The sequence below is a fragment of the Podarcis liolepis genome, assembly GCF_965112155.1.
Source record: "Podarcis liolepis genome assembly, chromosome: 4".
Classification (NCBI taxonomy): Eukaryota; Metazoa; Chordata; class Lepidosauria; order Squamata; family Lacertidae; genus Podarcis; species Podarcis liolepis.
This window is the reverse complement of record NC_139558.1, coordinates 101,304,593-101,331,742: the sequence shown is the minus strand read 5'-3', so window position 1 is coordinate 101,331,742 and position 27,150 is coordinate 101,304,593. Positions and strand designations below refer to the sequence as shown.

At 50.0% G+C, this 27,150-nt stretch overlaps 1 protein-coding gene across 1 annotated transcript in view; it reads right to left on the bottom strand.

The window, feature by feature from the left end:
• Nucleotides 1-380: 380 nt before the first annotated feature.
• STARD10 (StAR related lipid transfer domain containing 10) overlaps nucleotides 381-27,150 on the bottom strand; it is a 66,391-nt gene continuing 39,621 nt past the window's right edge. Inside the window, exons 2-6 of the mRNA XM_083499966.1 lie at nucleotides 15,373-15,520; nucleotides 13,436-13,539; nucleotides 10,900-11,017; nucleotides 4,565-4,617; nucleotides 381-2,220 (exon numbers count right to left, since the gene is read on the bottom strand). Coding sequence (XP_083356092.1) covers nucleotides 1,993-2,220; nucleotides 4,565-4,617; nucleotides 10,900-11,017; nucleotides 13,436-13,539; nucleotides 15,373-15,520 — 651 coding nt within the window. The 3' untranslated portion in view covers nucleotides 381-1,992. The remainder of the gene's footprint in view (nucleotides 2,221-4,564; nucleotides 4,618-10,899; nucleotides 11,018-13,435; nucleotides 13,540-15,372; nucleotides 15,521-27,150) is intronic.

Below are 27,150 nucleotides of genomic sequence, written 5' to 3'. Positions count from 1 at the left end.
TTTGAGATATTTGAAGGTGGCTCTCATATATTTATCAAATTTATATACCTCCTTTCATCCAAAGGTCGCAAGGCGGTTCATATCGCCTCTCAGTCTCCTCTTCTGCAGGCCAAAGATGCCCAACTCTCTCAACCGTTCCTTACAAGGCTCGGTTTCTAGATCTTTCATCAGACCTGTTTAGGGAAGCTTTTAATGTATTACAGTATTTTAATATTTTGTTGGAAGCCGCCCAGAGTGGCTGGGGAAGCCCAGCCAGGTGGTAAGGGTATACAGTAAATAATAAATAAATTATTATTATTATTATTATTATTATTATTATTATTATTATTATTATTATTAATCTCGGCCGCTTCCAATGCAAAGAGAGACGACACGCAGGCTTGCTTGAATTCTTTTATTTTGAAATAAACGGCTCCGATAACAACGTATGAAATCTCGCTCCTTCTTCTTCTTTTGCCCCCACCCCACCCCCCGAAATGCAAAAGAGGCTTCAAGGAGCCCGTCCCCCCCCCCCAATAAAACAGTCATCAAACTCCACAGATCTGTGCGTGGCTAAATTCCACGCCAAAGGCTGCCAAAGGCTTCCAGATTTTGCAGGGAGAGAAAGAAGGCAACAGGCTTGAAGGAGGAAGCCTGCGGGAGACTTCGGCCCCCAAACCTATTGCGAAAAGGCCCCCACACCCCGCCTGCAAAAACAGAAGCTCCCTCCACGGCCATCACAAGCACACCAGAAAGAAAAGACTTTTCTCCAACCCTTAAGAGGCAGCTCTAATAACAATTACGGAGAAACACAGAAAAGAGTGAAAAATAGCAGCCACTGAACCAGACGAATAGATGTACAAAGCTCCTGGGAGCGTCCAGAGTGTTTTCTTCAGCTACCTCCGCGGGGGGGGGGGACGGGAAAAGATTTGCAGGGAAAGGGGCCCCACCAGCCACGGCCAGGACCTGAAATCCGGATGGTTGGGGGGGGGAGGGAGGCAGCAATCTGGAGCAGAAAATTTGAAATTTGCTTCTCCACCCATTTGCAAACCGTTGCAAAGAACCCACACAATTGTGGCTCGGTTGAAAATGTGTGTTTAAAACCGAGGGCAGGGCAGGGATCTGTCGCCTAAGCAGTCGTTTGGACGGACAAGGAACCCAAAAGGGGAAAGGACACCTGGTCTGCAGCTCGCCGTCCAAGGAAAAGTCTTATTTCCGCCACCCATTCCCCAGCTGGGCGCCCTCAAGATGTTTCGAACTACAGTTCCCACCAGCTGTGGCGTCTTAAGGTTGTATCAGGTGGGGCTGGTGGGAGTTGTGGCACAAAGCGCCTGGAGAGGGGACCGGTTTAAAAGCCACAAACTGCATTGGTTCCGCCAGCCTTCGGCGCCCTGGAGCCCTCCAGGCTGCTTCGAACTACAACTCCCACCAGCCAGATGCAGATTTAGGGGAGCACGACTGGTTCGCCTGGTGCCGCTACGATGACAAGCAATGGGAGGTAGGAGGCAGGGTGGGATGGGGACTGGATTTTGGCGCAGTTCAATGCGCCGCTGAAATTTGAGAGCCCAAACTCCGCCACTGTCATAAGCCCGGGCATCATAAGGCTGTCTTGGTTGGGGCTGGTGGGAATTATAGTCCAAAAGACCCGAAGAGGGGGCAAGTGAGTGCTTTGCTACACCTGTGAGTGGAGATCATAGAACTGTGGGCGGGGGGATAAAAAGGGATCGCCTTAGGTCATCCATCCCAACCCGCTTTCCTCCCCCCTGCACCCTGAGCGTGCCAGACAGGCGTGGAGGTACCTTTTCGGAAAACACAAACTGCGTTGGTGACCCCGGCCTTTGGCAAGCTGGGGCCCCGCCGCTCTTTTGAGCCACAACTCCCAGAAGGCCCAGCCGGCGCCGTGGGAGTTGTAGTCCGAAAGAGCCGGCGAACCCCGGCTGGCCGAGGCCTGGGTCACACAGACAAAACAGAGGCCGGTTGCGCGGATGGGGAGGAGAGGCCGATGGGCGGCGCTCAGTTGACGCTGTCCTCGTCGCTGGCTTCGCCCCGGTCGTCTTTGGTCTCGGAGAGGCTGCTCTCGTCGATGTTCTCGAGGGAGTCGGCGTGCTGGATGGCCAGATCCGAGAGCGCGAGGCTGGCCAGGGTGTTCTGCTCCGGGTACAGCCAGGGCTTGAAATGCGGGTTGTGTTTCTGCTTCCAGTCCGGGTACTTTAAGCAAGCCTTGTGCATCTTCTTCATCGCCTGGAGGGGAAGAGAGAGGGAAAGAGGAAGCGGCCGAGGCCAAAGCAGGGGGCGCTCCGGCCGTGGGACCCTAGAGTTGGAAGGGACCCCCCCAAGGTCATCTAGTCCAACCCCCTGCAATGCCCAACGTGAGACTCGAACTCGCAGCCCTGAGATTAAGAGTCTTGTGCTCTACCAGCCAGAGGAAGCTGTGCTGGTAAAAAGACAGTCAGAAAAGTATATAGATACGATCTCCTCATCATTCAGCCCGGACACTGAGGTCCAGCTCCGAGAGTCTTCTGGTGGTTCCCTCCCTGCGAGAAGTGAGGTTACAGGGAACCGGGCAGAGGGCCTTCTCAGTGGTGGCTCCCTCCCACCATATGTCAAAGAGAACAACAACTACCAGACTTTTAGAAGACATCTGAAGGCAGCTCTGTTTAGGGAAGTTTTTAATAACTGATGTTTTAATGTATTTCTAACCTTCTGTTGGAAGCTGCCCAGAGTGGCCCGGTATTATTATTATTATTATTATTATTATTATTATTCACCACAAAGCTGCATCTCTCTGGCCCTGCATTTCAGACATGTGCAGGGCTTATGTGTTCAATTTCACCACACAGCCTTCTGGATCTCATAACCCACCTCAATTTCCGAAGCAAAAGAACAGCGTTGTTGTCATCTGTTCCCCAGACGATGAAATGAAATGAAATTCAAAAAACAGGCCTCCTTTGCTGGGCAGAAACTCCAGAAGAACTCAAGACACCTTCCGCCTCTGGAAAGCTAATATGCTCACGAAGAACAAATGTGTGCGCTCTCTCTCTCTCTCTCTCTCTCTCTCTCAGTTCTGGGTTTTTTAATTAAATGGAGGCATCGTCTCATTTGCTGATCTGCTCTGTTCTCCGGTGCCATGGAGGGGTTTAACGTGACATCTCAGCAACAAGGCTAATTAATCCAGCGATGGGCTCATGGAAAAGGAGAGCGACGTGGCAACAGGCTGACCTGCCCAGGTCAAGGGAGATGGCAGCGCGTTCATGTGCCCTCTGTGGGTGTCAGCATCGAAGGAAGCCCAGCACAATGCCGGCCTCACGTTCGGCGGCCTGGAGAGCCGGCGCATGTGAGCCCAGCCTTCATCACAGGTGCTTTGGGCAGGAACAAAACAGCAGGCGCCTTTAAAATCTCATTCCCCCCCCCCCTTGGCGGTTTCAGCCAAAATGCACAGAAACTAGGGGTGTTTTTCTGAGGCCCCCGACTGCTAACAATGGCTCTCCTTCATTAGAGGTTTTGAAGCAGAACAAGGATTATTTAGTTGCATTGCAGGGGGCTGGACTAGATGACCGGGAGGGGTCCCACCCGATTCGATGATTCCGTGAGATAAAATTCCAATCGCACCACAAGGGGGCGCTCTTGGAAGAAATGGCCGTCTGTGGAAAGCTGCCTGCTGCATGGCATGGCATGGCGTTTATAGCCTGCCTTTTCTCTCAGAGGAACTGACGGACATAGCTCTCTCCCCTTCATTTAATCCCCAAAGCAGCCCTGAGAGAAGGCAGAGACTGAGCCAAGGTCCAGCCACTGAGAACCATCGTCAAGTGGGAGGATTCGAACCACTATACCTCTAACCACTCTACCATACTGGCTCATTTTGCGGCACCTCGAGAATGCCAGTGTTTTGAGGGAGAAGCCCAAGCGCATCCCAGGAACTGTGGGTTTGCACCATGGAAGACTCTTGTTTCCCTGGCACAGAAAAATAAATGGATTTTTTTTTTTTTTTTGCAGTTAGGAAAGTGACTGAGAAAATTTGGAATGTGACCAAGTGTAAACAGCCAACAAGCAAATCAGAAAGGATGCTCAATAAAGGCCAAACGTTATCGAACCTTTTTGCAAAAGTTTTTCACGATGGATCCTGAATAATATGCGAGAGGCAGTAGGGTGTAGCGGTTGGAGCATTGGCCTCTGGCCTAGGAGAGACCAGGGTTCGATCCCCAACTGGCCATGGAGCTCACTGAGCCAGACCCTGTCTCCCTCACAGGGTTGGTGTGGGAACTAAAACAAGGGGGGGGGGAGAACCATGGAGAAAAAGGCAAGATATAAATGCATAAAATTATAAATAACCCGTTTGTCTCATGTGCAGAAAATGAGTTTAGCCAAAAGGGGCTCTGCCAGATCCTTTGGGGGTCCCGGGCAGCCCCATTTGTGATCCCCCAGGAAACAAATTTTTCCTCTGCGTCACCAGCCACAGTCCACACACTTATTATTTCCATGGAGAGAATAAGGATGAGGCTGGCAAGGAAAGGGAAACATGGACAACGGGCAGCCGGTTGGCGGGGCGAAAGAGGCAGAGGAAGGAGGGACGGTTTTCTTGACTTACTTTTGGAGCGAGGAACTGCGAGGACTTGTTCACCACCCACTTTGGCAAAGAACCTGAGGAGGGGAGAAGAGTTTTTAGAGTGTGACACAGCCCCGTATCCCAAGGAGAAGAAAACACCCACCCAAAAACATGTACAAAATGCAGGCGGGAAGGAAACACAGTCCCTGGAGTCTTGGCCCCTACATACCGTATTTTTCCGTGTATAAGAGAAGGTTTACTAAAAAAGTATGGTAAATTTTTGGGGTCGTCTTAGACACGGATAGTGGAGAGGCAGGATGGGGTATTGGCAGCTGCTGTGATCAGGAGATTGTCATCAGCGTATTTTCTTGTGATTGGCAGGTGCGGCAAGGTCCACTGGTGATTTTCTGCTGCTGCCAATGGGTGGGCGATGTCGGATCTCAAGCCTTATCAGAGGAACTGGCCACTCTCCAGGCACCCGGCTTGATCTCCTTGTTGACCTCCCTGTCTGCCTTCCCGGCAGGATACAGGCTAGGTCACTATCGGTGATCCTCCTCAAGCGTGAGAACACACCACTCTTCCCTGCTCCCTGCCTCCCCCAGGGAGGGGAAAGAGATAGACAGAAATGTATTTACATGCCTTTATTTCTGTCTTTGCAGCATTACAGAGAAACGCGCCTGCTCTCTCCAAACACCAACAGCAGAGAGATAAACTCCACCCCCTGTACTTCCTGTACAGCAGTGTTTCCCAAACGTTTTTGGGCAACGGCACACCTGCTTACCGGGAAAAAATCTCGCGGCACACCACCATTAAAGCCCCGCCCCGTGACGTCAGCGCGCAGCGTCACGCGGGGGGGGGGACGCACAAAAGTGAACGTTTTTTCCCTTCCCCTTGCCGGGGTGGGAGGAGGCAGCAGAGCGAGGGACTGAGGGACGGCGGCAGCTGAGGCGGCGGCAGCTGTTGTGGTGGTGGCGGCGATAGCGGGCGGAGGAGGAGCCGTCGCCGGGAGTTGCTGCTGCTGCTGTTGCTGCTGCTGCCCGGACATGCCGGCCTCCTCCTCCTCCGCTGTCTCGCGCTCCTCCCTTTTGCGCGAGCTGCCCCGCCGCTCGGCACCACCACCGCGGAGCCGCCCCCGGCTCGACGCGGATCCTCGCCGCCGCCGCCGCCTCTCGCCGCCCGACTCGCCCGCCTCCCTCCCACGGCACACCAGCCGGTGTCTCACGGCACAGTAGTGTGCCGCGGCACACCGGTTGGGAAACACTGCTGTACAGCTCATATTACACTCTGAGCTAACATCCGGTGCTCAGCACAGTGAATAGACTGCCCCTTTGTTCTCACGGTACAGTCCCAAACATTGCTATCATGTTTTGCTTTCCAGCCAGCTGCAGCTCGCTGCCGCATTGCTCCTTTTCCATAACAGGCGATTGGTGCTTGCTTTTGGCGAACCTGCAGGATTGGTTGACGTGTGTGCGATTGGCTGTGGTGGTCTTGTGGGTGAGCAATTTTCGGCAACCCCCCCCCAAAAAAGCTCAGCAACACTCCCCCCCCCCATTTCTCAATTTGGAGTCCCAAAAAACAGGGGGCGTGTTATACATAGAAAAATACGGTATGTGGTTTTCAACCCCAGGCTTGCAAACCAAAATCCCAAAGCAATGGACACCTTGCCCCCAAATCTCATAAGATGGTTTTTCTGCACCCTTCCAAAATATCTGGAACAATGACTCTCCTTCCTTGGAGGTTTTTAAGCAGAAGATTGATGAGCATCTGTCAAGGATTATTTAGTCGGGATCCCTGCATTGCAGGGGGTTGGACTAGATGACTACATGGGGACCCTTCTGACTCTACAATTCTGTGGTTCTATGAATGGCAGAGCAGAGCCTCCAAGTGTCCTGATTTTCCAGGGACAGTCCCAGAATTACGGAAGCCGTCCCGGTTTCTGATTTGATCCTGGAATGTCCCGCTTTCCCTTCACCAGGGAAACGTTGGAGGGGAATGGAATAGGACGTCCCTTTTCCCCCCGGAGAAATGTTGGAGGGGACGGGAGAGCCTGGGATGATGGGTCTGGCTAGTGGCCCGTCTAATCTAGAGTCCTGGCCCCACAGTGACCAAACACTTATCTCCCGCTTGGACTACTGCAATGCGCTCTGCGTGGGGCTACCTTTGAAGGGGACCAGGAAACTGCAATTAATCCAGAATGCAGCAGCTAGACTGGGGACTGGGAGCGCCCGACAAGATCACATAACACCCGTCTTGAAAGACCTACATTGGCTCCCAGTACATTTCCCGGCACAATTCAAAGTGTTGGTGCTGACCTTGAAAGCCCTAAATGGCCTCGGTCCAGTATATCTGAAGGAGCGTCTCCACCCCCATCGTTCAGCCCGGACACTGAGGTCCAGCGCCGAGAGCCTACTGGTGGTTCCCTCATTGGGAGAAGTGAGGTTACAGGGAACCAGGCAGAGGGCCTTCTTGGTAGTGGCACCCTCCCTGTGGAACACCCTCCCATCAGATGTCAAAGAGAAGAACAACTACCAGACTTTTAGAAGACATCTGAAGGCAGCTCTGTTTAGGGAAGTTTTTAATATTTAGTGCTGTATTATTTTTAACACTCAATGCAGAGCCAGCCAGAGTGGCTGGGGAAACTCAGCCAGATGGGCAGGGTATAAATAATATATTATTATTATTATTATTATTATTATTATTATTATTATTATTAACAGATGACCATGATGGGAAGCCCCGAAGCAAAAGAACATAAGACGAGCCAAGCTGCTTGACGGACAAGGAGGGTCTTCCTAAAATAAAGAGGCGTATTGAGGGTCCCTTGCGCCCCGGCAAGGAGCGGTATTGGTGCGCGCACACCCACCCACCCCAAATCACCTTTGTGCCACAGTGCAAGAAGGACAGGAAACTTCTCCTTCATTTGATCTTGCCTCATTGCATCGACACACACACACACGGATATGCCATACATTCCATACTACGATAGGCAGTGATATTTTTCCAGAGAACTCGCCACCAACGCCTCCCTTGTTCTCTTAGAACAGGCACCCCCAAACTTGGCCTTCCAGATGTTTTGGGACTACAGTTCCCATCATCCCTGACCACTGGTCCTGTTAGCTAGGGGTGATGGGAGTTGTAGTCCCAAAACATCTGGAGGGCCGAGTTTGGGGGTGCCTGTCTTAGAATGACAATGGCACCCACCCAAGAGCGGCTGGATCTGAGTTATGGCGAGTTCCAGCTGGAAAAAAGGCCCGATGATAGGTGATTTTTGCATGCACACCTGGCAGAGGCTGGTTTCGCCAACCCCCAGGTACGCCTCTGCCTAAGTAACTCACTGTGACTTGAACCTGCCCGTGTAGGTTCTACATTCTGAGCCTGCAGCAAAGGAAAATGGATTGTCTCCATCAGCATCCATGTGGCAGCCCTCCAGATACAGTGGTACCTCGGGTTAAGAACTTAATTCATTCCGGAGGTCCGTTCTTAACCTGAAATGGTTCTTAACCTGAAGCACCACTTTAGCTAATGGGGCCTCCCGCTGCTGCCGCACTGCCGGAGCACGATTTCTGTTCTCATCCTGAAGCAAAGTTCTTAACCTGAGGTACTATTTCTGGGTTAGCAGAGTCTGTAACCTGAAGCATATGTAACCTGAAGCGTCTGTAACCCGAGGTACCACTGTACAGTCATACCTTGGGTAACAGCCACTTCAGGTTGCATTTTTTCGTGTTGCGGACCACCAAAACACAGAAGTACTGAAACAGGTTACTTCCGGGTTTCGGCGGTCACACATGCACAGAAGCGCCGAATTGCAACCCGCACGTGCGCAGACGTGGGTTGTGAACGCTGCGGGTTGCGAACGTGCATGGATCACGTTCTCAACCCGAGCGTCCACTGTATTGGAAGGTGGCTCTCATATCGCCTCTTAAATGTCTCTTCTTCCCCAAGCGATTAGGCAAATTCAGGATGAAGAGGAGAGGGCTATCGAAGGCTACTAGCCAGAATGGCTGTGATCTGCTTCCACAGTTAGAGGCAGCGATGTTTCTGAATGCCAGTTGCTGAAAACTGCAGGAGGCAAGAGGGGTCTTGTGTTCGAATCCTGTCGGTTTCCCTTTAGGCCATCTGATTGGCCACTGTGAGTACAGGATGCTGGATGAGAAGGGTCTCTGGCCTGATCCAGCAGCAGGCTCTGCTTCTGTTCTTATGGTCCTCAGTGTCCTTCACCTTTCCCAAAGATTCATCTTCTCCAGAGCTGGCAGAAATCCTCTGCACAGCTGGAGTTTGTGCTTAAAGGACTAAAAAAAGGATAACTCCCAAATCTGCCCAGCTTTAGTGCCTGCAAACTCCCCGCGTCAGTCGCCAGCGCTTAGCAAATTCCGCGCTGCCGAGCGGCACAGGGGCTCCGCTGCAGAGACGCCGTTCTCTTGGCAGCCTGGACGGACTCCAAGGTCAGAACTAGAGAAGGGCCTTTATGGGCTCAGACACGGCTGATTAGGAGCAAAGCTGGGGAAGAGAGGATTTAATGGGTGGCCGAGGCTGCAGAGAATGAGTGTCTGCTGGCTCCCCTTCCTCCTCTCCCTGCTTTGCTAAAAATAGCCTGAATAATTCTGCAACAACCATCCCTAAACCCTGACCATAAATTATGCAATATTTCTTGCATAATTGGAGCTTTGTCAATTGCATCCATTGATGGGAGATTCGGGACAGAATTAAAAAAGGACTTTTTCACACAGCGCATAGTCAAACTATGGAGGCAGTGATGGCCACTAACCTGAATGGCTATAAAAGAGAGTTGAACAAATTCATGGAGGAGAAGAGGGCTATTGGTGGCTCCTAGCCATGATAGCTATGCTCCGCTTCCAAGATTGGAGGAAGCAGAGGATCAGAGCGTTCATTCACACTTACCATTTGTGATAGGAATTTTATGGTCTTATATATATGGAAATGTTCATAACCGCACATACATAGATCAGCACAGGAAGACCGACCTGGAACCATTTTGATTCCTAAACTGACCAAATGTTTTCTCTGCATGGTCAAAATGGAAAAGCCTCCCCATTGTCTCTTCCTTTAATCTGTGTTTGAATAAGGTGTGAGCCTGTGACCTGGCCCAGGAAATAAGTATTTTACCACTACAAAAGAATGGCCAGGCTCCCCAGGAAATCCAATCAAGTAACCTGCTAGACAGGAGATAAACAACAACAGGAGAAAAACAATATTAAAATTTCTGTGATGTAGGTGGGATGTATCTGAGGGGTGGTCTTAGGTTACACCCCTTCTGTGATGTATGCATAATGTTTCTGGGGGTGGTCTTGATCTAGAGGATGGGAATTTCAAAAGTCTTCATAAATCAGAACCAACGGCAATTTGGGTTTCCCACAGATTGCCGATTCAGTAGTAAACAGCAGGGTTTTTTTGCAGAGAAAGGTGTGGGGACAAAAATTTGCTCGAACACAGCAGACCTGGAAAGATTGCACCTGTGCCTGGAAATGCAGAGCAAAGCTAAGTGTGGGTGAGCCCTGAATCCCAGTTGCTGGAAACCAAAGGAGGGGAGAGTTGCTCTTGCATTCAAGTTCTGCTTGCTATGCCCCACAGAGGACCTTAAGGTCCATGAAGAACCAAAGTTTAGAGGTCCCGGGCCCTAAGGAAGTCAGATGATCCTCAGCCAGGGCCAGGGCCTTCTCAGTGATGGCTCCAACCTGGTGGAATGCTCTGTCCCATGAGATTAGGGCCCTTCAGGATTTAACCTCCTTCTGTCTGGCCTGTAAGACAGAGCTATTCCGCCTGGCCTTTAATTTGAATTCAGCCTGATCTTTTATTTCCCTTCTCTTCCCTCCCCCTCCCCTTTTATGAAGATCACCCGCTCTGAGACCCCACAGCTAATTCTCCCCTGGCCTCCAAGTAGGACTAATTCAGCCAGCTAGCCCTGGGGATTATCTAAAGCTTATTTCCCCTAAATTGATTTTTGAATTTTATTGTTATTCATGTTTTTATACTGTATTTTATGCTGGTTTTATAATTAAGTGTTTTAAAGTGTTTTAAATTTGTTGTTAGCTGGCCTGAGCCCAGTTTTTGAACCGGGAAAGGCGGGGTATAAATAAAAATATTATTATTATTATTATTTATTATTATTTCCCACAAGCATCCAATCCACCCCTTGAGAACAGGATGTTGGCCAGATCCAGCAGCCTCTTCTCATTTTCTTATGCATGTGTGTGCGTTCTTGCAGAGAGAAAGAACTCTATGATTTTTACTCAACTTTATTGTCCGGGAGCAAGGAAGAAGCTTGGACGAGTAATATTTCAAAATAAGAAGTTGTGTCACTGTTAATAGTGAGCCAGGACGCCGCCGCCCAAGAAATTGTGGCTCTTCATGGACCTTACCTTTGGGGTCTACCTGGGCCAGGTAGGTGAGGCTGCAGTTCTTTTCTCCTTTCCCCTGGATCAGGTAACCAGTTTTAATGGAGACGGCCCTCACCATGTCTTTCCTAGGAGGGTATTTCTGGCAAAGGCAAAATACAAAAAAAAAAAGACAGGTGAAACTGAAATTCTGCCATAAGCCAGCCAGGACGGCCATCCGTGCAGCTCCCAAACTGCCAGCAAGGAGCGCCCTCCTCTCTCCAAATCTGGAGTTAATTTAGGGGAAAGATGTGCTTCTTGGGGGGGGGGGCTGTTGTTGGTGCTGACCTTGAAAGCCCTAAACGGCCTCGGCCCAGTAGACCTGAAGGAGCATCTCCACCCCCATCGTTCTGCCCGGACACTGAGGTCCAAGAAGCTAAGCTACATGGAACCAAGCAGAGGGCCTTCTTGGTGGTGGCACCCGCCCTGTGGAACGTCCTCCCACCAGATGTCAAGGAAATAAACAACTACCAGACTTTTAGAAGACATCTGAAGGCAGCCCTGTTTAGGGAAAGTTTTTAATGTTTTATTGTGTTTTTAATAATCCTGTTGGAAGCCCCCCAGATAAGCTGGAGAGGCCTGGCCAGATGGGCGGAGTATAAGCAATAAATCAATTATTATATTAGACCTCCCTGTGGGAGTTGTATGGGGTGTTGAGGGCGGGGGAATCCCAATTGCTGGAAACCATGTGAGGCAAGAGGACTCTTGCTCTCATGTTTTTCTCCCTGGTTTCCCGAAGACAGGATCCGATGGATGGAGTGGACCAGACCAAGAGTGGGTCGAAGGGTGAAGAAGAAGGGAGCTCATCTGGGAGAAGGAAAACACTGGTCCTAAAACTCTGCTGCCTTCTGGGGTATCTTTGGGAGAAAAAAAGGAGAAAGGAGGAAACCCTACACAAATGTGGAGGGGGGTCCCTAAGGCGGTTGGATGGCAGACATCAGCAAGGCCAAGAGGGGGGTCTTGCCATCTGCGCAGTCCAGGACCTCCATACATACTGCCTGGGCTTGCACCCCGGGGAGGTGAAATGGGTGTTTGGTGTCGCCCATAAGAATTTCTTAGATTTCCACATGTGCCTCTCCAACAGGACATCAAAAAGGGCTCCTGATTCAATATAACATGGTGCCGTTTTCACCCTGATCTGCTGGTGCAAAACAGCTCACAGGTTAAAAAAAACCACAACTGTGCTGTCTGGGGCTGCTGGGAGGTGTAGTCCAAAGCAGCTGGAGACTGCCAGGTTAGAGGTGCTCTGTTTGGACATTTAAAAAAACTGCCTCTTCTCACTCAGACGTTGACTAAGCAAAGTTGTGGTTCTGGGCAAGGTATTATTTATAGGTATATGATATCATGGTCTGGGATCCAGAATTGTGTTTAGCTTTTTAAATGAGGTGCCCACTTCTGAATTGCGGGCTTACATTTTAAACACTTTATAATAATAATCCCAAAACGGCGGTCTGTCTATTTGGGAGAGGGCAGGTGATGGTGAGAAAATGTCACTGGGGAAAAGGCTCTGGCTGAGTGGACCCAACTTCTGTCTCTCAGTGTATTCAGAGCAGAATCTCCTCCAGACATTCCCTGAAACCCCCTGAATTCGGTTCTTCATTTCTGTTTTCAGGTTTTTAAGGAGTCCACTGGAGGGTCAGGGTAAAAAATGGAATTACATTATATTAATTTAGGAGCCCCCAACCTTTTTTAAGGGCTGGGGGCACATGTGGAAATTTAAGGAAGAGTCGTGGGCACCCCAAAATGCCCAATTCACAGAAGAAACCCTGGCAACGCTCAGAACTCCCTGACCCCAAAATGGTTGAAATGCTGAGACCCAAAGAAAATAAAACAGAGAGAAAAGCAAGCCCCCCCCCAATCACAAACACACACACAGGCAACCCCTCTGACGAATAACAATGGGGGAAAGGGGGGGAGTCTTAGGGCACCATGGTGCCCCCGGGGTGCCCCGTTCAGGACCCCAGTATTAAATCATCCTAAAGGGGAATCCTTCCTGTTTAGCTTTTCCTATAACAGGCATGCCACTTGCTGCAAGCTCAACCCCAGAATTTCTGCTGCACCTAAAACTCTAGCGAATGTGTAAGAGGTAAAGGACCCCTGGACAGTTAAGTCCAGTCAAAGGCGACTCTGGGGTTGTGGCACTCATCTTGCTTTCAGCCCAAGATAGCTGGCATTTGTCCACAGACAGCTTTCTGAGTCATGTGGGCAGCAGGACTAAACCGCTTCTGGCGCAACGGAACACTGTGATGGAAACCAGAGCGCATGGAAACGCCTTTTAGATTCCTGCTGCAGTGGTACCTACTTATTTACTTGCCCTGCTCTGCTTTCGAACTGCTAAGTTGGCAGGAGCCAGGACCAAACAACGGGAGCTCACTTCATTGTGGGGGTTCGAACTGCCGACCTTCTGTTCGGCAAGCCCAAGAGGCTCAGTGGTTTAGATCACCCGCATCTGTGTAAAGAACACCATCCATGCGCACCCCACCTCCTCGCTCCCCCCCTCCAGAAAAAGCCTGTCGCTCACGGGATGTTTGACGGAGTAGTTCATGATGATGAAGTCGTTGCCCATGGGGAGCCAGGAGCGCAAGGTGATGACGTCTCGGTTCTTCAAGGGTTTGGGGCATTTCCCTGCCAAAAAGCGGGGGGAGCGGAGAGGGAAGGTCATCTCAGGAGAAGCAAACAGACATCCTGGCTTGCAACTAACAACTCTCACCCCACTCCCTGCAGCAAATCTATTGTGTATTTATAACTCCACACCAAAAAATTATATGCCTCTCGGTTGTGTAGAGAAAAATCCCTCAAAGCGGCTTATGGCAGGAAAAAAAGTATCAAGGTTAAAACTAAAAACAAATAAAGCAATCGCTCTTTTTTTAGAAAACGACAAGAACAACACAGCGATAAACTAAAAACACACCAGCATTCTGAACTTCTAGACAGGCTTGCCCAAAGGAGAAGGCCTTTAGCACATGCCAAAAATGCAGGGAAGGTGCCTGGCGGATTTCACTAGGTAGGGAGTTTCCAAAGTGCATCTGAATGCGTGCAGATTAAACTTGCAGGGGAAGCTTCCAGGTTAGTTTGCTGCTGGGGTGCCAACTTGAATAAAATATTGAGGGGGCCCAGGGTCAGTCCCACCCCTCCTAATCAATTACATGACGCAGTGCACACACACCATTTGAATGATGTGGGGGCCCAGCCTGGGGTTATCAGATGTACCTGGTTCCTGGGGACAGTTCCCGGATTTGCAAATCTGCCCCTGGACAAATTCCGTTCCCAGAATGTCCCCAGATTTGCAAATCTGTACCCAGAAAACATGGCAGTGGCAGCCTCAGGTCTGGCTGGCTTCGGGAGCTGCTCACTGCTGTGGCGCACGCCATTTTCCTTGCCACAACTTCTGGGTGCCACGGCAGCGGGCAGCTCCTGAAGCCAGCCAGAGCCAACTACGCTACCAGGCTGGCTCCGGGCTGCTGACTGCCACTGCTGCAGCCACTGCTGAAGGGGAACCGGGGATATCCGGCGGTACAGATCTCCTTCCCCTTTTGTTTTGACTGGGGGAGGCTCGGGAGTTGCGGGGGGTGGCCATTGCCCAGTTTTTAAAAAACTCTGCGCATTTATGTTTCACAGGGTGCGAAAGAAGGGCTTTGCACCTTTATACAATGTGTGCTTGGGCCCAGGGTCTTTTGCCTCACCATCTCCACTACTGACTCTCTGTTGTTACTCAGCTTCAAAGAAAAAAAGTGTCCCCAGATTCATTGAAAAAAATCTGGTAACCATAGCCCACTCCCTCAAATATTTTATGGGGGGGGGGGGCAAAGCCTGCAGGCCCCTAGAAATTGGCACCTATGGTTTGCCGCAGCATAAAGGGCAGACGTTTGACGTTGCCACAGAAGAGTAAAGTTAAATGTCCCATGCCTTAAGGGTGATGTGCTGGCGGAGGCACTGCAGCCATAAGGCCACGATCCAGAATCCAGTGCCCTCTGAGCACGCAAAGCTTCCTTAGGTGGCTGTCAGCATCACCCAAAGGTGTGGGAGGGAAGCAAGGCACCCCCCCCCCCGAGACTGAACAGAACAGGCTGCTAGCTAGTAAGCCATCAACAGCCCTCTCCTCCGGGGTTGACCAGAACACGGCTGCAGTTTCAGGAGGGACCCCTAGATTTGGCTCTGGTGGCCTGGCACCCTCCAGACCTTTGGGGCTGCAACTCCCAGCAACCCAGCCAGCACAGCTGGGCTGTTTTGGGGAAGGCCAAAACATCTGGGCAAAAAGATCTGGGCAACTGATGGCTCTAAATAACGGCAACCGGTGGCAGCCTGCCTTTCCAAACCAGGGACCCCCAAACAATTTGGGCCACAGCTCCCAAGAGTCTCAGCCAACAGGAGCTGCAGTTTCAAACATCTGGAATGCCCCTCTTTGGCGGAGGTTGCCTTAGACAATAGCCGCCCGCACAACCTCCCCCAGCATCTCACAGGAGTAGTATCCCACGTCGGCGTTGACCGTCAGCTTGCCGATGTCGAAGGTCTCAATGACGTTTGTGTCCCACTTTTTCCTGTACTCGATGTCGTGCAGGACGTCATAGAGGGTTTCTGCCGCGACATCCTTGCACTCTATCCTGCACTGGAGAGAAACAGGGCGTCAGAAACCCAACAGCAGCCCAAACACCGGCACTAATGTCCGCCAGACCCCTTTTAAGCTGGAGTAGGGAACCCTTGGGCCATGTAGGAAGATGCTTTTTACGGAGTCGGAGCCATCGGTCCACCTGGCTCAGTGTGGTCGACACTGACCGGAAGAGGCTCTTCACAGTTTCCGGCAGGGGGTCTCTTTCCCAACCCTGGATGTCAGGGACCGGGCCGGATGCTGGAAGACCCCCCAAGTGCCCCTATTTTCCAGGGACAGCCCAGGATTTACGGAAGTTGTCTTGGTTTCTTATTTGACCCCAGAGTGTCCCACTTTTCCTTCGGACGTCCCGATTTTCATGGGAGAAATGTTGGAGGGGATGGAATAGGACGCCCCTATTTTCACGGGAGAAATGTTGGAGTGAATGAAATAGGACATCCCTACTTTCTTTGGAAAAATGTTGGAGGGGATGGAATAGGACGTCCCTATTTTCATGGGAGAAATATTGGAGGGGATGGAATAGGACGTCCTGATTTTCACAGGAGAAATGTTGGAGGGGATGGAGTTATCCGAACCCTGAGCTGTCTGAAGGCAGCCCTGTATAGGAAAGTTTTAAAATGTTTTATTATGTTTTAATCTATGTTGGAAGCCGCCTAGAGCGGCTGGGATAACCCAGTCATTTGAGTCTGGCAAAAATTGCAAAATTGTTGTTGCTGTTGTTGAATAGGATGTCCCTATTCTGTGCCAGCCAGGAGGCAGGAGAAGTTTCGGAGCTGGAGGGGTGGGCTGGAGGATGAGGAAGAAGAGGAGGAAGAGGCAGGCCAGGCAAGTGAAGGGCCAAGTGCTTCCGCTCCTCTCTTGCATGGCTGTCTCCCAGAACCAGGAGGGGGCTGAAAAGGGAAGAGCAGAGGCATCTTCAATGCGGGCATAGTCTCCGACTACATGTGCGCAGCCTGTTGGGGGAAGGTATGTCAACTGGTGGAGGGGGGTGGTCTTCATGGAACACAGACCTGGGAACAACCCGTCTTGAGAAGATATTTCATGAGCTAGCAGCATTCAAAGGGCAGAGCTGAAACGACACCCATATATATATATATATATATATACACACACACACACACACACACACACACACACACACTGGTGCCCCGCAAGACGAACGCCTCGCAAGACGGAAAACTCGCTAGACGAAAGAGTTTTCAGTTTTGGAGGTGCTTCGCAAAACGAATTTCCTATGGGCTTGCTTCGCAAGACGACAATGCCTTGCGAGTTCCTGCTGGGTTTTTTTCCTCCCCCCCCCTTTTTCTAAGCTGCTGAGCTGCTTATCAGCTGATCCGATCAGCAGATAAGCTGCTAAAAGCCGCTAATAGCGCTAATAGCGCTAATCCTTCAATGGGCTTCCTTCGCAAGACAAAAAAACCGCTAGATGAAGAGAATCACAGAACGGATTCTTTTCGTCTTGCGAGGCACCACTGTGTATATATGTGTATATATATATATATGTATATATATATGGCATTGTTTTATTTCTTACACAAATATAAGTGCCTCCAGCATACGCAAATGTCTGTCTCATCCAAGGCTATTCAGAGCCTTTATTCTCAATCCGCTGGTGAACGCTCTTGTTTTTCTAAATTTTTATTATTTGTAAATGGGGAAGGAAGATCCCCGTGTTAATGAGACACATAACCCTCCCCCCTTGAAAAGTGTTTCCTGTCTCAGAGCTGAAATGCCTGAAAGTCCCATTTTGAAAGAAGTGTTTCACTTTCAGAGCTGCCAAAGTTTGCAGCATCCTTTTGCAGAATAATCTTCCCTCCAAATAACCAACTGCCAAGGTTTAAATAAATCTACATTTCAACATCTCAATAAAGTTGGCCTTGTTGAAGATTGTTAGGAGAATTTTTTAAATTGCGTAAGAGAAACATCTGGAAATATACCGGTACATAAAGTAATCCCACCCTAATCACATGTTTATCGATAATTATAGGAACACTTCAGTTATTGTTTCCGTGACCATGATAACAGTGCAAGCCTACACAATCCTGCACACGGCTACTCAGAAGTAAGTCCCCCCAAGATCAATGGAACTTACTCTCAAGTAAATTAGCCAGGATTGCAGCCTCCCTGTCAACAAGTTGAAATGCTCCCCTTCATTGTTGTTCCAATAATTTAATAAGCCCAAGCCAATTATCCCAGTAACGGGTTATGTCTTCTTCCTTTAGTTACAGCGTAATTTATCCATAATTGCATATTCATATAATTTGCTTTTTCATTCCTTAATTGGGGAAATTACATTCCTCTCCAAACGTCTTGAGCTAAAAAGCTTTCATGTAAACAAAACAATGCAAATTCTGATTTACAGCTCTTGCACATGACATCATTTTATACTGTTGATGTGAACCTTATCTTAATTATTGTTTGCTGCTTGGGGGTTGGGTGCTTGCGTGGCCAAAAGGCAGGCTAAGGAAATACGAAGGAAGAAATGAAATTTGCTGCTTAATAGAGAGAAGCTCCCTCTTATAAGAAGAGCCATTTGCAAGATTCGAACGCGGGACCAAATTAGCCTCAGCTCCCCCATCACACACAAACACAACACACAGTCCAATTTTAATTATATCTACACTCAAAGATTTAAAACGGGCTCTCAATGGAAAAATCAAATAGGCACCACGGATCAGACAAAAGATTTCTACAAAGTGCTGCAACGTTAGGAAATTCAAGTGCTTTCAAATGATCAGAAATTTAACTTCTGCAATGCAATTTTGTTTCCTCCTCAGAGGCGTATTTCAACACAGTCTCTGCTTTCGCCCAGAGATAGAGATTGTTGTTCAGTGAGCGCAGGGAGAGCCCTGCTGGGTCAGACTAGACCAGAGGCTTATCTAGTGCAACTTCCTGTTCCAGAAACTCACAAGCAGGACACGAGTGCGAGTCACGCTCCCTACATCCAGGGCAGATAAAGAAAGGATTTCTTCACGCAGCCACGGAGAGCCCTCTCCTCCTCCCAGAATCTGTCTGATCCTCTTTCAAAGCCATCTAGGTTGGTGGCCACCCCTGTGGCAGGGAGTTCCACAGGATAACTATATGCCGCGTAAGGACCTATTTCCATTGCTCTGTCCTGAATGTTACTCCATTCAATTGCCATCCCTGTGACCCGACTACCCTAAGGAGAGAAGCAGAGCCTGGCTCCGGGGTCAGGGGGGCAAAGAGCTCCTCATCTGCCCCCCCGACCTCTTCAAAGAGGACTCAGCCAACCAGGTGCCCCCGTGGGAAACCGCTCTCTCCCCTCCGGTGGTTTCCAGAAACTGGGATTCAGAAGCCCTGCTGCCTCCGAGGTGGAGACAGAGAGAATAGCCATTGTGGCAAATCTCTATGAATTGCAGAATTCTCTTTTAAAAGCATCCCAGGCAGTGACCATCCCCTCCTGTGGCAGTGAGTTCCACTGTTTAACTGTGTTGTTGGTGGAGAATTAAAAACAGCTTTTGCTGCAACACAGTGACCCCTCTGGAAATCTTCAGGGACCTGACTTTATTTTCATTTAAAATGCATCTCTGGGTTATTTGTGGGGCATAGGAATTTATATTTTTTTTCTTTTCTTTCCCCAAAATATAGTCCGTCCCCCCACAAGGTCTGAGGGACAGTGGATCAGCCCCCTGCTGAAAAGGTTTGGTGACCCCTGGTCTGATTCTTTTTCAAAGCCAGCTGCGTTGGTGGCCATCACTGCCTCCTGCGGCAAGGAGTTCCACAGCTTAATTATATGCTTGAAGAAGGGCTCCCCCCCCCCCCGTCCTGAATCTTCCAACATTCAACTTCCTTGGAGGCCCAGGAGTTCTAGTGATACGAGAGACGGAGAAAAACAGCTCCCTATACACTTTCTCTCGGCCAGGCATCATTTTATAAACTTCTATCATGTTGCCTCTTCCTCGGCCTTTCTCTCAACTAAAGAGTCCAGTTCTGGGCACCACAGTTCAAGAAGGACACTGACAAACTGGAACGTGTCCAGAGGAGGGCAACCAAAATGGTCAAAGGCCTGGAAACGATGCCTTATGAGGAACGGCTAAGGGAGCTGGGCATGTTTAGCCTGGAGAAGAGGAGGTTAAGGGGTGATATGATAGCCATGTTCACATATATAAAAGGATGTCACCTAGAGGAGGGAGAAAGGTTGTTTTCTGCTGCTCCAGAGAAGCGGACACGGAGCAATGGATCCAAACTACAAGAAAGAAGATTCCACCTAAACATTAGGAAGAACTTCCTGACAGTAAGAGCTGTTTGACAGTGGAATTTGCTGCCAAGGAGTGTGGTGGAGTCTCCTACTTTGGAGGTCTTTAAGCAGAGGCTTGACAACCATATGTCAGGAGTGCTCTGATGGTGTTTACTGCTTGGCAGGGGGTTGGACTCGATGGCCCTTGTGGTCTCTTCCAACTCTATGATTCTATGAGTCCCAAATGCTGCAATCTTTCTTGGTTGGAGAGTTTCCTCACAGGGGAGGAAATCGCTGAATCTCCTCAAGGAAACTTTTCCAATTCTGCAATATCCTTTCTGTGTGAGGCAGCGCCTTTTCTGAGAGCGACCAAAATGCCGCAGGAGTTTTGCAAGCTCCTGAGTTCTCCAGAGCTCTCGATTGGGCAAGATGTTGCACAAAGCCAGGGGGTGCAAGGAGGGGTGTCTGTGCATGTAAAAAAAGCTGGCTGTTGTAGCCATGAGGTGGGCTTGTAGACTCAGCTGCAAGGTGGAGATTGCAAGCTAAGCCCCTCTCAGGCGCCAAGATTATCAGGTTGCACGCCTGGGGTTCTGGGATAAAAGAACCCTCCACCTTCGAGTGTCTGGCTTGTAACCCAGAACTGTCTCAAACTGTAAAGGAAACTCAGAGCTTCCCAAGGCAGGCAAAGAGCAGATTTAAAGAGAAACACTGCAGTCTTTAACTCAGCAAAACCAGGGACTGGTTTTGTAGGCAGAACTAGGCAAAAAGAGTCAATGGAAGCCAAACTGTAAAGTATTATCTATTGGTTGGAAGGGATGAAACACTTAAAAAAATTAAATGCAAAGTTCAGCTTCAAGTGATGAGAAATCACCTTTCTGTGGTTGCCAACAAAGAACTGGCCGGCAGAGAATTTGCTGGCATCTGTCCGTCTTGGGAGACAGTGGAGAAGTGCTCCTTTGGGGGCGAAGGCAAACTGTTGGACACCTGCAGCACCTGCTGTGGCTGTAGAGACGGATAGGGGAGAGAGATGTTTTGTTGCAGCCGGGGCAGAGGAAGGCGTCCGGTTGTGCTGTTGCAGATGCACCCGGGCGTTTCTCCTCTCTCCTCTCCTCCCAGAGGTCATTCCTCCTCTGGTCACTGCTATAGATGCACAACCTGACTGTCTCCAGGCACTGCCGTCGTCCGCAAGGGATTCCCACAGGGCAGGTTGGTGCTGCCAGCCCCTATGGCATGTTTGCAGACATCTTCGTAGTGCAGAGTTAGTCTGCCAACTGGCTTGGCACCTGAAGCCAGCTCCCTGTAGAGACCGGGGACCCTGCCATCTTCTGTTCTGTGGACATGACCAAGTCAGTGTAGACATTGCAGAGACAGCAATGTGAATAGCCTGGGAATGTGGGCTGAAGAGAGCGCATCTTCGAAACTGTCCTGCGACGCCCAAAACCTTCCTGATGCAATACATGTGGGAGGCATCGGGCTGGATGCTCTAGCAAAGAAAGCCCTTTCCTGAACTGGTCTCCGAACTGTTGTTGTTTTTTAATAGGCACTTTCCCCCACCTATGGTGGGACTGACCACAAGGATTCAAATTCTGGACAATGGTTTGCCAAGAAATGACCAAAATCCCTCAAAACGCCCCATTCCAACTTCATTGCAGCTTGGCTTGTTATGAAAGGTTTCAGCTGCCAAAACCTCATACAGTCATACTTCGGGTTACAGACGCTTCAGGTTGCGTTTTTCCGGGTTACGGACCGCCGAAATCCAGAAGTACCGGAATGGGTTACCTCCGGTTTTCGGCAGCTGCGCATGCGCAGAAGCGCTAAATCGCGCTTTGCATGTGCACAGGAGTGCCGAATTGCAATCCGCGTGTGCACAGATGCGCAGCTGCGGGTTGCGAACGTGCCTCCTGCACGGATCACGTTCGCAACCCGAGCGTCCACCGTATTCCCCCAAAATGAATGCAGGATTTGCAACTTGACTTGTGTTTTGTTATGAAAAATATGTGGAGTTTAGCATTAGCTGGGGGAGGGGGAATAACTCATAAGTTACATGTTACCAAACAGTGGCAGAGGAAGCCGCTCGGGCGCCTGGGGCGGCACGGGCTGAGGGTGGGGCAAGCAGCCCATGGGGCAACGCGCACAGTGGGGCCTCCAGAGTCTGCCTGCCTCCTCCCACTCAGCCGCTCTATAGCTGAGACGGAGGCAGCGGGCAGACTGTTTGGGCAGTGCAGAGCCTGTGCGCGTCCATGCCACCACATCTCTCCTAGGAGAGACACTTGGCTCGGGCACACTGGTGAGTGCCACCCGGCATTTTGTCACACACACACACACACCAGTGGTGACACCCGGGCCGGCCCCCCCACACCACACACACCCTTCCTCTGCCCCTGTTACCAAAGGCTCAGAGAACCTCAGAAGATGCTATTTGGTGGAATTTTATCTCATGTGCAACAAATTTAGAGAAACAGGCCTTTCTCCCTACAGTGAAACATGAAAATTGGCTTCCTTAATGGCCTTAAGTACTTCCTCATCCATAATATTCAGTCTCTCTCAGATATACTGTGCTGCTTTTTTTGTACTTCCGCTCTTTTGATTAGGGCTGCCTCAGCAACTTTCGGGGTGTCCTGGTTTTTACCTTTTGAAATACGGCAACCCTGCTTTTGATTGTATTGACTTGTCTGGTTTATTTCAGGAACTTGGAGATCAATGGGCAATTGAGGGCCAAGATATTCCCCACTGAATATTCAGCAAACAGGATGAGGCTGCAAAAATGGAGTTTTGGCACCCAAACCTGAAGATGATGAGAATTTTGAACATCCCTTGTTTTCTCCTCCCTGCAGCCCCAGCACACACACACACACACACACACACACACACACATGGCTCCTTTTGCAAAAGCACACTGCCTGTCAGATGCCGGCAATCGTGGCAAAGTGGGTCTGTGGATCCATTTCCAGGCTCTCTCATTATTAATCAGGCCTATCATTTTTGCCGGCTTACAAGCCGAGCCTCTAAATATTTCATCAGCCACCCGGAGTCGTTTCTCGCTGTCCGCCCGCCAGAAGACTGCCGAACAAAAGAGGCTGCGTCTCGACCCAGGAAGCCACGGAACGGAAAGGTCTGTAGCCCTGAAACCTGATGCGCAACACCGATACCCACAAAGAGCCCCACTCCTCCTCCTGGACCCACGGCAGCGCTTGGCTTTCAAGGGGGCCTTTTGTGAAGGGGATGAATTGCACAGACCTGCCATTGTGCCCATTTCAAAGGCGCAGGGGCTCGTTTTTCCACTGCACCAGGTGGAACTGGAGAAGCGCTTTTTGCACAAGGGAGGCACAAACAGCGCTGAAAAAAGCTAGGGGGGGACAGATATTGGGGGGGGGTTGACAAGGCTGGGTGCAAATGCAGGGCAAGGAGCAGGAAAGGCACCAGACATCCTGCTATGCATTGCAGGTTGGGGGGTTGGACTAGATGATCGCTGGGGTCTCTCCCAGTCCTATAGTTCTATGATTCTATGGCCCAGGTCCAGACCTACACCCTGGCTGGCTCCTCTTGCCCATTTTAAGATAATAAGAAGAGCCTGCTGGATCAGGCCAATGGCCCAAATATCCCAGCATCCTCTTCTCCCAGGGGTCGACCAGATTCTCCCATAGGAAACCAGCAGGCAGGATTCGAACACAAGACCCCTCTCCCCTCCTGTGGTTTCCAGCAAATGGGATTCTGAAACACAGCTGCCTCTGTGATAGGAATTTTGATGTCTTAGATATATGTCAAATGTTCATAAATGTACCAACCAAGCACGTACATAGATCAGCACAGGAAGACCGACCTGAAACCATTTTTGATTCCCAAACTGACCAAATGTTTTCTCTGCAAGGTCAAAGGAAAATGGAAAAGCCTCCCCATTGTCTTTTCCTTCACAAATCCTGTCTTAAGGGTATGTCTGTCTGTGTTTGAATAGGGTGAGCCTGTGACCTGGCTCAGGAACTAAGTATTTATCATTACAAAAGACTGGCCAGGCTCCCCAGGTTATCCAATCAAGTAAGCATTAACAGGTAAGCTGCCAGACAGGAGGTAAACAATGCACTCAGATTTCTGCTGTAGACCACCTTTTCTGTGATGTATCTATGATGTTTCTGGGGGTTGTTTTGGACTCCAAGGCGGGCAATTTAAAATGTCTATAGAAGGCCTTGCGCGCCATTGTTCTGGGTTCCTCCTCCTTTCCTGCGTGTGAGGGGATCACCCTGTTGCAACAGATCAATAAAGATCAGGCTTACTAGCTGCTTTGCTTCTCAATATTCTCTGGTTGGCCTCTGTTATTTTCTCTTACCAATGGGGAACCCACTTAAGGACTCTATATGGGCTCTTGGGCGCCCCATAACGGGGGGGGGGGGGGGAAGGGCAGATTTTTGTTTACAACACCTCCAACTTCGGAGACAGAGAATAGACATCCTGGCTAGTAGCCATCAATAGCCCTCTCCGTGAATTAGCCAAATCCTCTTTTTAAGGTATCCGAGACTTAACAATGTCCCACTGAGGACAAAATAAAAAAATTCCTTCCAGTAGCACCTTAAAGACCAACTAAGTTAGTTCTTGGTATGAGCTTTCGTGTGCATGCACACTTCTTTTTTGTGATTCTTGATGTCAGATTTATGTCCGTTTATTCTTTGGCGTAGAGTTTGGCCTGTTTGTCCAATATAGAGAGCTGAAGGACACTGTTGGCATTTGATGGCATACACAATGTTAGACGATGTTGTCCAATATAGAGAGCTGAAGGACACTGTTTTGTCCAATATAGAGACATTGTGTATGCCATCAAATGCCAACAGTGTCCTTCAGCTCTCTATATTGGACAAACAGGCCAAACCTTACGCCAAAGAATAAACGGACATAAATCAGACATCAAGAATCACAAAACAGAGAAACCAGTAGGAGAACACTTCAATCTCCCAGGACATTCTATACAAGATCTCAAAGTAGCTGTTTTACTACAAAGGAATTTCAGAAATAGACTGGAAAGAGAAGCTGCTGAATTGCAACTCATTACCAAACTTAAAACCATGGAAAGACCTGGTCTGAACAAAGACATTGGATTCTTATCTCATTATATATGACTAAGCCATTTTTCACCTTCTCACCCCTTGCCTTTTCCTGGAAGACCTATTACAGTCGTTAAGAGTCAACAGGCTCATCTCAGCTATCTGCCAATCTCCCATTCCCACCACCCTTCTGAGTAATACCCCTCCCCACCTTCTCACTATATAGAAGGAGCTGGCAACTTCTGTCTCAGTGTATCTGAAGAAGTGTGCATGCACACGAAAGCTCATACCAAGAACTAACTTAGTTGGTCTTTAAGGTGCTACTGGAAGGATTTTTTTTATTTTGACTATGGCAGACCAACACGGCTACCTATCTGCCACTGAGGACAGTCAGCACTCACGCTAGACGGCTATGGGATGGATGCTGCCTTCCCACGGTCTTCACTAGGGATCGGCGGCTGCCACAAAGGGTTCCTGCAGATACATGGAGAACCCAAAGAGGTCTGACTCAGCGGCAGGTTCTGGCAGGCTGGTTCAATCCCAGCCCATCTGAGTGAAACTTCCCAAGCAAGCGCTGATAATATGATGTTTGCCTTCTTATCTCCAGCTTGAAATGCCCCCCACCTCCTCCTCAGGTGGGGCCCCGACAGATGGCCCACCCCAAAATAGCATCAATATGGCTCCAGGAGCGACTGTTGACTCTCGACTCTCGACTGTGAAACCCATGGACATAAGATGCGAAATGGGGATATAAATACTTGGAGAATGCTCAGCAAATTGTCAGCCCGTATGCGTGGGGGGGGGGGGGATAACTTCGGGAGAAGAAAGGCTCAGGAAGAAACCCTATAGAGGTGTCCAAACTTTTTTCAAAGAGGGCCAGATCTGATGAAGTGAAGGGCCCTTGAGGCCATCCAAAGGGCTGACCAAAGTTGTTCACCTTTTTAAGGATTGAAGCTGTTGAGGTTTTTTAAAGGAATTTTACCCCAGGAAATAAACTGCCACAGGGGCTGGATTAAACTGACCAGCGGGCCGGATTAGGCCCCTGAAACTGACTTTGGACATGCCTGCTCCACACAAATCTGGAGTGGAGTCCCTAAGGCGGTTGGATGGCGCCTTATACAGTGGTACCTCGGGTTAAGCACTTAATTCGTTCCGGAGGTCCGTTCTTAACCTGAAACTGTTCTTAACCTGAAGCACCACTTTAGCTAATGGGGCCTCCTGCTTCTGCTGCGCCGCCACCGCAAAATTTCTGTTCTCATCCTGAAGCAAAGTTCTTAACCCGAGGTATTATTTCTGGGTTAGCGGCGTCTGTAACCTGAAGCGTCTGTAACCCGAGGTACCCACTGTACTGCCTCCTTCGGGCAACTCCTGCTGCCAAGCTGGGGCCAAACGTCTTGCACACAGAGAAGCAATGTTTGACATCAACGTTGTTTGGCATCGAATCTTTAGAATTTATGGGAGAAAATCCATCTGAGCTCTTTCCGCAGATATATACACAGAGAGAGAGAGTTTTAATTAGGCCAGAGGTTTCCAACCTTTTTGAGTTCCTGGCTCCCTCGACCAACTGCATTCTGTCTGCGGCACCCCTGTGGGGCTCAGAACCCCACTTATGTCCCCCCTTGCCCGCAGAGCTGGCAGCCCCTCGCCCCTTTTTGAGCACCCTCCCTTGTGGAGCGTTCCCTCAGCCTCCTCTCCTCTCCCCTCTCCTTGGGAGTCCTCTGGGCAGCCGCACCTGCAGCCCCTGGTCTCTGAACTGCCCCCCACTCTGCCCCAAAGAGAGGTGCCTTCTCACACTGCCCCACAGGGGCTTAGGAATGACCCCCTGGCCTGCCCCGGAGGCACCATTCGCCTGCAGAGCTTGTAGGCAGGGCTGCTGCAACAGACAGTTGTGCAAGGCTTTGGGAGGCAGAGTCCTGAGAGGGCATCAGAAGAGGGAGGGAAGGAAAGTGGGACAGAGGCCAGTGTTGTCCGCAGCACCCCTGACCATCACTCAAGGCCCCCCAGGGTGCCACAGCACACTGGTTGAAAACCACTGAGGCTCCCAGGAGTCTCTGAGCTGCTTCCCTGCATTATCCACTAGGTGGCAGCACTATAGATTTTATGAGAGCAGATCTAATGACACAGAATAAATTGGTACCTGTGAGGGTTTGATTAGCTGCTTGTGCGTGAAAACGTGCTCCCTCAGAGTTTGTGCGACCCCACAAACCTCCGTGTGTGACGGAGCTCCTCAGACATGTCTGCTCTAGTCACTAGTAGAGTCCGACAGTGGCTGTCTGCGGAAGCGTTTCCAGCAAAGAAGTTCCTTAACGGAAACGCGTCTCCTGGACTCACGGCGTGACAGTTTCCTGCGAGGTGTGGGTCTCCCTATGGGAGACTCCGATACCTCCCCACTGTTCTCGCTG